The sequence below is a fragment of the Tachyglossus aculeatus genome, chromosome X1, assembly GCF_015852505.1.
Source record: "Tachyglossus aculeatus isolate mTacAcu1 chromosome X1, mTacAcu1.pri, whole genome shotgun sequence".
Taxonomy (NCBI): domain Eukaryota; kingdom Metazoa; phylum Chordata; class Mammalia; order Monotremata; family Tachyglossidae; genus Tachyglossus; species Tachyglossus aculeatus.
The window spans coordinates 115,270,174-115,282,676 of NC_052101.1; the positions used below are offsets into that span (position 1 = coordinate 115,270,174).

The window sequence follows — 12,503 nt, forward strand, 5'->3', positions numbered from 1 at the left end:
TTGTTGCTGAATTGTACTTTCCAAGCGCTTAGTTCAGTGCTCTGCACACAGTAAGCGCTCAATAAATACAATTGAGTGAATAAGTAATGTGAGAGTGCATTGGGAATAAAAGCGCTATACAAAATCCAAGGTAATATTACCTAATTGTCTTGAATGTGAGTGACATAAGCATCCCCTCTATGCAGGAGGGGAGGGTAGATGAAGTCAGATTGCAGTCATGTGTCCCATATTCTCCAAACTGAAATCCGGCAGTATTATCTCCCATCTCCCCCTGCCCTTCCTGTGCCTCAGACAGTTCCTCTGGAAATAATAATAATAATAGTAGTCATTCATATTTATGGAGTGCTTACTGGGTGCAGAGCACTGTACTAAGCACTTGGGAGAGTACAATGTAACAGACACTTTCCCTGCCCACAACGAGCTTAAAGTCTAATAATAATAATAATGGTATTTGTTAAGCATTTACTATGTGCAAGGCACTGTATTAACTCCTGAGATGGATACAAGCTAATCAAGTTGGACACGGTCCCTGTCCTACGTGGGGCTCACAGTCTCAATCCCCATTTTATAGATTAGGTAACTGAGGTGCAGAGAAGTGAAGGGACTTTCCCAAGGTCACGCAGCAGACAAGTGGCAGAGTCGAGATTAGAACCCATGACCTTCTGACTCCCAGTCCTGTGCTCTCTCCACTAAGCCATGCTGCTTATAATAATAATAATGGTATTTGTTAAGTGCTTACTCTGAGCCAGGCACTATACTAAGTGCTGGGAGAATCAGGGTGGACAGAGTCCCTGCCCCACATAAGGGCTCTCAATCTTAATCCCCATTTTACAGATGAAGTAACTGAGGCACAGAGAAGTTAAGTGACTTGTCCAAGGTCATACAGCAGACAAGTGACAGAGCCCAGAATAGAACCCTGGTCCTCTGACTCCCAAGCTTAGGGCTCTTTCCCCAAAGTGGGGAGATGGACAATGTGAAGAATAGGAAAAATGCAGTACTCTAAATAGTGATCCTGGACTAATAAGTGATTTCCAAGGAAACAGGATTTATGTGGTGAACGTATGATGGAAGTCCTTTAGGTTCTCCAGAGTGGGGGAATTAGGGTCTCTCTATTCACTGGTCCTTCGCCTCTGCTGTCCTGACACCAGGGTCTCGGATGGTCTCCATGGAAACCCACCGGCGACGAGGGGGCGGTACTGGCGGAGATTGACGACCGCCTTAACCAATCGCTTAAAGCACACTGCCGGCGAGCCGCGAGAAGAGCTCGTTGATTGGTCAATTCCTACGGCAAACCGGGGATAGTGGAATTGGCGGCCAATTGGAGCGTGAGGGCTGTGCCGGATGTCCCCAATAGATTGCCGGGAAGACTTTGATGGGCAGATAAGGCGGGCCGAAGGCCCGAGTCCAGGCTGCGGACCAATCAGTAGGCAGTTGTAATGAGAAGAGGCCAATGAGGAGGCGGCGAGGGTGGGGTGGTAGAGTCGGTTGCTCCGGAAGTGGAGGGAGGGGATGAAAATGGCGCCCAGCTCGAAATCGGAGCGGAACAGCGGGGCCGGGAGTGCCGGTAGCAGCGGGGCCGGCGGTACCCGAGGAAAGCGGGGGCGACGACGAGACCACATCCTCAAGTATCTGGAGAGGGTCAAGGTGAGACCCGCGGGCGGGAATCGGGAAGAGCTTTGCGGGGGCGGGGGGGGAGGGGACCTGCCGTGAGGAGAAGACCTGACGAGAATAGGATGGGCGGGGGGGGGGGGGGGGGAGTGCGGAATCCTATCGGGAAGAGGCCTATAGACGTGATTTTTAAGCCCCATAAAGAAGGAGGTCCTGGGACAGGAGGCCGCGTGAGGGAAGGGGATCTGTGGAGGGGCTTACTAAGGAGGGCTGACCAATGGTCAAAATCCAATATTCCAAATGAATGGCGGCCCCGGCCGGGCAGGCCAGGGAGACGGGCCGGGGGGCGGCGGCGACCACTCGGAAGAGGCCGGAGGATCACTCCACCCGGTCCGAGGGTCTTAAGTGGCTTCCAGTGTATGGGGTCCAGATGGGGAAATTGAGGCACGGGGTGAAGCTGCTCTATTTCACCGAGCGGCAGACCCCCGTTGTGATTATTTATTTTGTTAGTATGTTTGGTTTTGTTCTCTGTCTCCCCCTTTTAGACTGTGAGCCCACTGTTGGGTAGGGACTGTCTCTAGACGTTGCCAATTTGTACTTCCCAAGCGCTTAGTACAGTGCTCTGCACATAGGAAGCGCTCAATAAATACGATTGATGATGATGATGATGATGATTGATGATTAACCTCGCCTTGGAATAAACCGTTCATGAGACCCCAGGGGCAGTTAGGATGGTGACCCAGGGTGCCGTTCAGGAGAGCCCTGAGCTCATCTAGCCTTCCTTTCCTTCTCCAGATTAGCGGGAGGCTCTCTCCCCGGCTCTTCCGCAAGCTACCGCCACGAGTCTGCGTTTCTCTAAAGAATATTGTGGACGAGGACTTCCTGTGGGCAGGGTGAGGCACGGGTAGGGGGGATGGCGTGGGGGCTGGGGGACAGGACCGGCGCAAGGGTCTTGTGGCAGATGTCATGGGTATGCCAGACTGACTGGGTGATTTGGATTCCCTCCTTAGACATATTTTCCTGGGCTTCTCCAAAAGCGGCCGCTACGTCCTCTCCTACACCAGCATCAGTAGCGATGACGACCTCTCCTTTTATATCTACCACCTGTACTGGTGGGAGTTCAACGTCCACAGCAAACTGAAGTTGGTAGGTCTCCTGGGATTGATGCCAGCTGCCTTCCTCACACTCTTTCCCTAGCCAGTTCCCCAGCCTCTTCCTTGGCTCTCGCTCCCCTGGTTTCTTCTCCTCTGCTTCCACCACCTTTGCTTTGGTCTTGCTTTTCTCTCTCCTGGATTCTCTCTCCTTCCCACTCTGCACATCTGGACCAACCTTCCATAGCCCCAACCCCACAGTCCTGTGCCTCCCCCAGACTTCCTGCTTGGGGGGCTCCACTACCTTCACCTCGGGGGTGTCTTGCCGGGAAAGTGGAATGGGGGAGTCCCTGAGCCTCATCCAAACCTGCAGCCTTAACTGGAGGCTTCAGGAATGATTCCAGCTAGGAATCCTGGGTTGGGGGCGGATCTCTCCTCTCCTGGGTCCTCACGTCCCATCCCTATAGGTCCGGCAGGTACGGCTGTTCCAGGATGAAGAGATCTACAGCGACTTATACCTGACGGTGTGCGAGTGGCCCAGTGACTCCTCCAAAGTCATTGTCTTTGGCTTCAAGTAAGGCCTGGGTGGGGGTGGGGAGGGGAAATTGTCTGTGAGCCAGGGTGGTTTCCACGGGGAGTGGGAGTTTGGGTTCATTCATTCCATTCATTCAGCTGCATTTATTTATTTATTTTTTAACGGCATTTATTTAGCACTTACTATGTGCAAAACACTGTTCTAAGCATTGGGGAGGTTACAAGGTGATCAGGTTGTCCCATGGGGGGCTCACAGTCTTAATCCCCATTTTACAGATGAGGTAACTGAGGCACAGAGAAGTTAAAGGACTTGCCCAAAGTCGCACAGCTGACGGTTGGCGGAGTCGGGATTTGAACCCATGACCTCTGACTCCAAAGTCCGTGCTCTTTCCACTGAGCCATGCAGCTTCTCTGAGCCACACTGCTTCTCTGAGCATTTATTAAGCACTCACTGTGTGCAGAGCACTGTACTAAATGCTTGGAAAGTACAATTCAGTAACAAAGAGAGACAATCCCGCCCACAACAGGCTCACAGTCTAGAAGGTGGGAGACAGACATCGAAACAAGTAAACAGGCATCAGTAGCACCAATATAAATAAATAGAATTATTTATATATATATACACATCAGAACCAGTAAACAGGCATTAATATGAATAAACAGAATTATAGATATGTACCTATATACACAAGCGCTGTCGGGGGGGGGGGGGTTAGAGCTAACGGGGCGAGTCGAGGCGATGGGAGGGGAGGGAGAGCTGAGGAAAAGGGGGGGCTATGTCTGGGAAGGCCTCCTAGAAGAAGTGAGCCTTCAATAGGGCTTTGAAGGGGGGAAGTGCGATTGTTTGGCAGACTTGAAGAGGGAGGGCATTGCAGGCCAGAGATAGGACGTGGGCCAGGGGTCGACGGTGGGACAGGCGAGAACGAAGCTATGGGAAGAAGAATGGGGAATGAGAGTTAGGAGGGGAGGCACAGGGGGCTGGATGGGGTGAGCCCCAGATTGGGGGAATGCAGTAGGGGGGAGTCGGTTGGTAAGAACAGATGGGTCGAAGAGGCCCCGGTGATGATGCTCCTTTCCTAATGGTATTTCCATTGTTGATGGTGCCCGGTGCCAGCAGCACCCGCTCAGCCAATAACCTGCTGATGAACATGATGATGATGAGCGACGAGAACCATCGGGATATCTACATCAGCACTGTGGCCATGCCCCCCCTGACGGGCTGTGTCAACTGCCAGGATGCCAGCCGCTCCCATCCAGGTGAGCTGGGAGGGAGAACACTGCACAGGCTACCAAAGTGCCGGAGCCTGAGCCGAGCTTTGGGAGCAGGGGGACTTTATCTTGTCCAAACATTGGCTGGGCCTGTTGGGCCAGGGCCACGTTTACGCACCGTTGTCCTGGTGGACTGGTGAGCCGTGCCTTCCCAGCAAGCGCCCTGGGCCTTCCGTGCAGATGTATTTCTTCGTGCACGTGGGATGGCACCGCCGCCCAGGGGGTCTGAAGTGATGGCGGCTCTCAGCAAAGAGGCCTGAAGTGGGGCAGATGCTGGCTGGCCCAGGTCCAGCTCCCATTGCCCAAGGCAGGGCTGGGGTGGGACTGGGCACATGGAAGGCTCTACCAGAAGGACTTAAGGGGACACACCCGGGACCTTGCCACTGTGTTTCAGGTGAACCTAGTGCCCACTGCCTGCAGCACGGATTCATGCTGCACACCAAGTACCAGGTGGTGTACCCATTCCCCACCTTCCAGCCGGCCTTCCAGCTCAAAAAGGACCAGGTGGTCCTCCTCAACACCAGCTTCTCTTTGGTGGCCTGTGCCATCTCTGTCCACTCAGCAGGTACTCCTTTTGCCCCAGGCTGCCCAAGAAGGGGCAGCTGGGCTTGCCCCGGGTTGTGGTCTAAGAACGGCGGTTTCAAGGGCCCCTAGAAGAGAGGGGTTTCTTCTGTCCCCACCGGGTATCTTGGCCCTTCCCCTGGCCCCGTCGCCCTGGGGGCATGTTTTCCAGAGTCCCCTTCGAGCATAGGTGAGGTGGGGAAGCCTTTGGTTCAAGAGCTCCCTCACTCACCTCACCTATCCGTTCCAGGTGACAGCAACTTCTGCCAAATCCTCTATGATAGAACCACTAACTCCCCTACTCCTTCCTGTGGGAGCTGCTTCAGCCCCTTGAAATTCCTGAGCCAAGAGAGCCCCCCGGCTCGCGGTGGCAGTCCCAGCTGCAGCCCCGCCGACTCCGCAGCCATCCCCCAAGATGCCGGCTCCCCTGCCAGGGCCCCCGATCTCTCACCCGCCGTCGCCAAAGCCAAGGAGTTTGTGGCGGACATCTTCCGAAGAGCCAAGGAAGCCAAGAGTGGTGCCAGTCCTGGGGAGGAACTCCGCCCATCCCCAGACCCCACCCCATCGCCATCCATTTGCTCCAGCCCTTCGGGCAGCTGCTGTCGCCTGTTCTGTGAGAGCCAGGACTCAGGGAGCTCACCCGACGTGGGGCCTCCGCAGTCTACTCTCGATTACGTCAACTATACCAAGCTTCACTACGTCCTGGACCCTGGGGGCCAAGCCGTGCCAGAAGATGGTGAGTCGGGGGTGCTGGCCGCCCCACCGGGCCCGGGGGACCCGCGAGTGCAGTGCTTCCTCAACCTCCTCTCTTTCCCTCTGTCCCTCCAGAATTCGAAGACGATAAGATTTCCCTCCCCTTCGTGGTGACCGATCTGTTGGGCAGGAACCTGCGAGCGATGAGGGAGCAGGCAGCTTTCCAGGTAAACCGAATGGCTGGGGTGAGCGGGTGGTAGCTGGGCCGAGCAGGTGGCGCCCTGGTCCGGGCTCACAGGCCCTCCCCCGCCTCTCTTCCCCGTCCCAGGGCCAGTACCTGACGATAGAGCAGCTGACTCTGGACTTCGAGTATGTGATCAACGAGGTGATACGCAATGACGCAGCCTGGAGCGGCCAGTTCTGCTCATTCAGTGACTATGACATCGTCATCTTGGAGGTGCGGAGCCAGGGGTGGGCGCCGGGTTGAGCAGAAGGGCCGTGGGGTTCCCTGAACACTTGCCCGCCCTGCCTTCCGGGCCTCAGAACACCTCCTCTCTCCCTCCCCGCCTGGCTTTCCTCAGGTGTGCCCTGAAACCAACCAAGTCCTCATCAACATTGGGCTGCTGCTCTTGGCTTTCCCCTTGCCCGAAGAAGAAGGCCAACCTCGGTGAGTGGCAGCTCCTCTCTTCTGGTGCCCATCTCCAGAAGTTAGCCATCCCTGTGTGTCCTCCCTTCCCAGTCCTGCTCGGGGTCTGATTTCAGACCTCCCGGACTTGAGCCTCGCCCTGCCCTCTGCCCCTCCCTCTAGACCAAAGACCTATCACACGAGCCTGAAGGTGGCCTGGGACCTGAACACTGGCCTCTTTGTCACCGTCAGTGTGGATGACCTCACTGACGTCAGAGGCCAAACCAGGTAAGGGTACTGGAGGGTGGGGAACCCTACTCCAGAGAGCTGAGGCCACAGCCTTCCTGGGGACTGACTGAGGCCACAGCCTTCCTGGGGACTGATTTGAGGCCACCTGGAGGGCCAGGCTTAGCAGCGTCCCATGGAGTAAGCCACCCTGTGCCCCACCCAGCGGCAGCGTCTGGAGCTCCTATCGTAAGAGCTGTGTGGACATGGTGATGAAGTGGTTGGTGCCTGAGAACACTAGCAGATACGTTAACAGGATGACCAACGAGGCACTACACAAAGGTGAGGGGGCACGTTTGGGGGCTGGGGCCCGGCCTCCCCCTGCTGCTTCAGACGGGGGACCAGGGGACGGGACCGGAGGCAGAGGTGACTCTGCCCCGCTTCCTCTCTCGTCCCCCTTGATCCTTCCTGAGAGGTGACTCTGGCTGTCTGTCTCCCCCCGACAGGCTGCTCTCTGAAGGTCCTGGCTGACAGTGAGCGATACACTTGGATCGTACTGTGAGAGCAGGGATGTGTGACTCCCACTAGACTGGACACTGACTCAATTACTACCTCCTCGTTTTGGGTTGAATTCTTCTGTTTGGGGTTTTAATTTCTCCTTGCCTGTAGTGTTAGAGCGGGGCCCGTGGCGGCCAGGAAAGGGAAGCCTTGGGGCCCAAGAACCGTGGGGGTGGGGCAGGGCCCGGCTGTTGGCTCAGCGGAACATCTCCAGATTTCGACTGTCCGGTTCGGACTCCATTGGCTCCTCCCCCGTTAGTGTCAATCGCTTTTATTTATGCCTATTTAACTGGGGGCCGGGGTTGGGCAGGAGACTTTATTGGCTCAGGTGTAACGAGTGGGCTGGGCTACTGGCATGGCTGGGTCCCTTTCTGAGGAGCAACAACCTTCCCCAACCCACCTCCCCCACTACCAGAAACGCAGAGCTGGGAGCAGCGGGTTCCTTTTCCAGCCCTTTTTGAGCTCCCCACCGGCATCACACCCTGGAGCTGAAGGCTTTAGTTTCATGTTTATTTTCTTCCGTCTTCTCGGTTCTGCGAGGTTTGTTGGCCGTTTCCTTGAGGAGGTTGGGTGGTTGTTGGTTGTTCCCCCCTGCCCCTCCATCCCCCACACTTGTTGAAGAGTTACGCAGGCCCCATCTCCCCTTTTGGTTTTTCCTCCCTCCCTCCCCCTTCCTCTTGTTCTTGTTCATGTTCATGAAATAAATGTTTTAATTTCGGAGTCTCTGCTTGGGATGTCGTAGCCTGACCCCTGTTCTTTTTCCTGTAAGCCAGACCCAGCCTCCAGCCCCGCGCCTCCTCCCCCGACTCCCTTGGGAACCGTCCCCCAACCCGAAAGTGCTCTCCACTTCTTCCTAGGAACATGGAGGCTTAGAGAGGGCAGTCAGCAAGCCTAAGCTGCTGGCCCAGAGCCACTTTTCCCCCCTACCCTCTGTACATTCCAAAGAGAGCCAGTAGGTAGCCAAATAACACAGCTGCATTTATTGTGTTTTAAGAAAGACTACAAAAAGGTAGAAAACAGCTTCGGCACCCTAGACTACCAACACGCTTTGACACTTTCACCACAGGGGGAGGGAAGGGCAGGGCAAGACATGGCTGCCTAGCTACTGATGGTGCCCACCATGAGGGCTGGTGGGACCAGTCCCCCTAAGCTGCTGCATGGGAGCACACAAAATAGTGACTTTTTATACAAGAGTAGATCTGGTTGGTTGGTTGGGTTTTTTTTTTTTTTTTACTTTTTTTTTTTTTTACTTTTTTTGTTTTTTGCCATAAACATCTACCTCACGGGTTGAAAACACTGAAAAAATTGGAACAAATAAGGCCATGATGGTTGGAAAAATGCCAACCGCTATTGACTTTGCTTCGATGTCGTTCACAAATCGCACGATAGTTATATGGTGCAGAGAGAGGCGGGTTAGGTCATTACGTTACCGAAAAAAACCAAAAAAAACCCCACAGATCTCTTGAAAACTAAAATATCTAATAAGATTCCATTACAAACCAGTATCATATAGGGGTGGCTGCTGGGAAGGAAAAGAAGTTGGGAGAGAGGACTATCGTTCCTGGCAGGTGAGGCAGCAAGAGCTGAATTGCGTCTATGTGCCCCCACCTGCCCCCAATCTCTGTGAGGTCAGTTTCACCTAGAGTGCTGCCGTCTGTTGAAGCCTCTCCCTGCCTCCTGTGTGGAGGCTGTTTGGGGTCCGGGGTGCTACTGGCACCTTCCCTAGGCTCACAAGATGGGACTGGGCTCATGCCCTTTGTTGCCAGCTGAGGCAACTGGAGGTGGGGGGACGACGGGGATGCTCACTTCCCCTTCCTCTTGGGATCAGGTTAGTAGTTTCTGTGATGCAAGGGCTCATTTCCTCCCGCTGCCCAGCCCTAGGCCCAGAGCTGTGGGAAGGTGGTACGGGCTCACCAAGGGCTGGTGCCAAGCAGCCTTGGAGATAGCGGGTACGGGTTAGAGAACAGTGCTGGTGAGGTGGCGGAAGTCGGGGTGGAGCGGGAGAGGGAAGGGAAGCAGGGAGAAGACACGGCCTTGGCAACTAGACATTTGACACAGGGCATGGCTGGCTCGGGCTGGTGTGGGCGCTGTCATGCCTCAAGGGAGCAGGCACCTCGGCTGCAGCAGCCACGTCCCCCGAGCCCCTACTTTCCCCCTTCTGCAGCTCTGCCCCAGCGTGAGAACGAGGATGCACCCCGGGTCTAGGCAGCACTCAAACGGACACCTCTTCTGAAGCAGCCCAGGCAGCTGCTTGAATTGCACTTAAAACTAAGAGAACAGAAAGCAGTAGGGTTCCTCAGGGAAGGGTGACAGGGAAAGGAACCTTTGCACTTTGCCAAGTGCTGCTGAAACCAGCAACCCAAAAAATAACATCTATGTACACACACGCACACACACACACACACACACACACACGCACATACATCCACCAGCACCCAGGTTGAAGCCTAGGGCTTAGCCTGGCTCAGTTCCCCCTCTCCACTGCCCGTCCCAGGGCAGCTACAGGGGTTGGGAATGACACTGCAAACCCAGCACGCTGAATAAATGAAACCAAAGGGGTGAAGCGGGGTTGGGGGGATTGGGGGGAAGCCCTGGATCTCCCCCCTCCGGGCACTTTGTGCCCTTGGTAAGGGAAGCCCCGACCCAGCTGGCAGCCTTCATCCCCTTCTGGCCTAGCCTGGATCTAATCACAATCCTTTGCCTGCTCCCACTCAGTGGCCAGGCAAGCAGAGAAGGCATTAGCTCCTCAATTGGGGTGAAGGTTCCTGCCTCCAACTGGGGCCACTGCTTGGCCTCTCCCCCTGAACCCTATGGCACTGTGACACAGGTTTGTTCCTTAAGGCACATCTTTGTCAGTGTTTGCAGCTGCAGGAAGCCAGCAGGGCCTTCCCCTAAGTGCAATGGGAGCACCTCCTGCCCTGTGATTGTGCTGTGCAGCGCTCCCTCAGCCTCGGGCTCCAGCCCACTCCTATCCCTCGCTGGAGGCAGCACAATAAGACCACCAGCGAGGGAGGGGAGGAGGAAGGCTCAGGGTGTTTGGAGGGGAGAAGCGTGGGGAAGAAACACAGGGTGGAGTGGCCGGGGGGTGGGGGAGGGAAGAAGAGCACAGCGGGGAGAGGGGGAAGGGAAGTGGGGAGGAGGGGGCCTGGGTCCGCAAAGCTTTCCCTGCCTTGGTTCTCCCTACTCTCTTTAATATCAGCAACTGGGACCATAGGTGCCCGCTAAAAAGTCTTCAGCTGGGGCAGAGGCAGAAACAAAAGCACGGCAAAGCCACTTAAATTGCAGGGCACCCTGGAGATGGGGCTGGACTTTGGTGTCAGAGGGAAGCTGGGAGCTGGGAAGGGAGAGGAGGGAAGGGGAGGGGAGGAGCTCAGATGGAAGTCTAGACTCCTATAAGGGCTAGGGGAGGGGGTAGGTGCCCTTCAAGGCAGGTCCCAGCCGCTGGGCGGGTGGGAGGGGGCAGGGAGGGGCAAGGAGGAGGCGGAGTCCTGGGTGGCCCCTTGGAGCCCAAGGGGCCCTCTTAGCTGGAGGCTTGCACAAAAATGCTCCGCCCATCTGTCCGCGCCAGCTTGGCTGGGGGCTCCAGGGGCTCGGAGCCGAGCGGGGTCGACTCGGAGTTGAGCGAAATTTCCTGTGGCAGCTCATCCTCACTCTCTTCTTCCTCTTCCTCCTCCTCATCTAGGACAAACACGGGGCTTGGTTAGGGCTAAACTGAAACAGCCGAGGCGCTCGGCCTCTACCCTCCAGGCTCTGAGAGTCAACCCCACCGATGGGCAAGACCAAGGGAGGAGGACCTTAAGGTCAGTGGCCCTACCCTGGCCCCAGTTTGGCATGCTCCAGGGTGGGGACAATGGGCTGCTCCAATCTGGCACGGGAACCCAGATGTCTGGGCCCAGCCCCGCCCGGTGAGATAAGCCACGTTTCTCCACTCCTCAAGAAAATCCAATGGATGCCCAACCACCTCCATGTCAAACAAAAACTCCTCACCCTTGGCTTTGAAGCAGTCCATCACCTTGCCCCCTCCTACCTCACCTGGCTACACTCCTACTACAACCCAGCCCACACACTTCACTTTTCTAATGCTAACCTTCTCACTTTACTTCCATCTCATCTATCTTTGCCACCAACCCCTCGCCCACATCCTACCTCTGGCCTGAAACGCCCCTCCCTCCTCATATCCGACAATGACTCTCCCGCTTCAAAGCCTTATCGAAGGCCCATCTCCTCCAGGAGGCCTTCCCTAAGCCCTCCTCTCCTCCCTCTCCCTTCTGCGTCACCCTGATTTGCTCCCTTCATTCATTGCCCACTCCCAGCCCCTCAACACTCATGTACAGACCTGTAATTTCTTTATAAGAATTACAATGAATATTAATAATTATTTCTATTAATTACATATTAATGTCTGCCTCCCCCTCTAGACCGCAAACTCGTTGTGGACAGGGAACGTGTTTGTTTATTGTTATGTTGTACTCGCGCTCAATAAATATGACAATGAACTGAATGAATTAATTAATAAGTGAACAAGCAGTGCCTACCTTTGTCAGGATCCAGTGGGTTTAGGGAACTGGTCAGGTTGGCAAACTGCAAGGAGAGAGGAGCCCCGTAGGGTGGTTGGGGGTTAGGCTCTGGTTCCGGGGGCCCTGGCCAGCTCCTCCCCCAGCCCACCCCCACCACGGCACCCACCTCGCCCATGACAGCAATGGGTGTCTCGCCCTTGGCCTGGGCCACGCGGTGCTCAACCAGGTAGTACATGTACTCATCGTAGAGCAGGCGAATGAGATGGAACGAACCGAAGCTGGCGGCGCTGCGCAGAGTCAGGTCCCGGATCACCATGGAACTGTGGGGAGCCCCGGCCGTCAACCCTGTCCTCCCCCTTTCCCCCGATCCCACCCCCCACTCCTTCCCCCTTGGCCCTGGCCCCCCACACCCTGTGACTTCCCAGCCGCCTCCCCCTCCCTGGGCAAAGCCACCCGACCCGAGCAGCTCCGGCCCCGAGCCTCAGCCCGGCCCCTCCTGCCCCTCCCTACTACCTTCCCTTTCCCCGCTCCAGCCACCCCAGGCCCCAGTCTGCCCAGGCCCCGGCTCTGCCCACCTGTAGAAGGACCACTTGAGGAGGAAGAGCTTGGCAGCCTTGGGAAAGCTGGGGCTGCCCTGGTAGGGCTTGAGCACCTGGCTGACCACACCATCCAGCCATGCTGCCCACTGCTCCAGAGAGTTCTGCTGCTGCAGCGTCACCTTGAAATCCTGCTCCAGCCGCTGCACCACCCGGTCCTCGCAGCGGCACACCCACGAGGCCTGCTCCTGGGGGGGCGGGGGAAGCGGGGGACGAGGCGGGGAGG

General features: G+C 56.1%; 2 protein-coding genes across 9 annotated transcripts in view; one reads left to right on the forward strand and one right to left on the reverse strand.

Annotated features, from left to right (window-relative positions):
- Positions 1-1,515: 1,515 nt before the first annotated feature.
- Positions 1,516-7,877, forward strand: DCAF15 (DDB1 and CUL4 associated factor 15). 2 transcript variants are annotated; one of them, XM_038772806.1, is made up of 13 exons: positions 1,516-1,644; positions 2,404-2,501; positions 2,619-2,754; positions 3,167-3,273; positions 4,351-4,490; positions 4,897-5,067; positions 5,314-5,799; positions 5,892-5,983; positions 6,085-6,213; positions 6,338-6,423; positions 6,565-6,669; positions 6,782-6,948; positions 7,113-7,877. In XM_038772806.1, exons 1-13 carry the CDS (start codon positions 1,516-1,518, stop codon positions 7,166-7,168), a joined length of 1,902 nt encoding a protein of 633 aa, XP_038628734.1. In that variant the 3' UTR covers positions 7,169-7,877. The 2 variants fall into 2 exon arrangements, with proteins under 2 accessions (XP_038628734.1, XP_038628735.1); XM_038772807.1 differs by having other exon boundaries at positions 6,833-6,948.
- A 529-nt stretch (positions 7,878-8,406) lies between these two features.
- RFX1 (regulatory factor X1) overlaps positions 8,407-12,503 on the reverse strand; it is a 45,131-nt gene continuing 41,034 nt past the window's right edge. For all 7 annotated transcript variants that reach the window (XM_038772241.1, XM_038772240.1, XM_038772239.1 and 4 more), the window contains 4 exons: positions 12,257-12,465; positions 11,848-12,001; positions 11,700-11,745; positions 8,407-10,842 (listed from right to left, as the gene is read on the reverse strand). In XM_038772241.1, the coding sequence (XP_038628169.1) occupies positions 10,685-10,842; positions 11,700-11,745; positions 11,848-12,001; positions 12,257-12,465 (567 nt within the window). In that variant the 3' untranslated portion in view covers positions 8,407-10,684. The remainder of the gene's footprint in view (positions 10,843-11,699; positions 11,746-11,847; positions 12,002-12,256; positions 12,466-12,503) is intronic.

Excerpts from the sequence above, each read along its gene's own strand:
- DCAF15 (XM_038772806.1), top strand. The coding sequence starts at position 1,516 with ATGGCGCCCAGCTCGAAATCGGAGCGGAACAGCGGGGCCGGGAGTGCC. Across the intron at positions 5,068-5,313 it reads CATCTCTGTCCACTCAGCAG|GTGACAGCAACTTCTGCCAA; the intron begins GTACTCCTTTTG and ends TATCCGTTCCAG. Across the intron at positions 6,949-7,112 it reads CAACGAGGCACTACACAAAG|GCTGCTCTCTGAAGGTCCTG; the intron begins GTGAGGGGGCAC and ends TCCCCCCGACAG.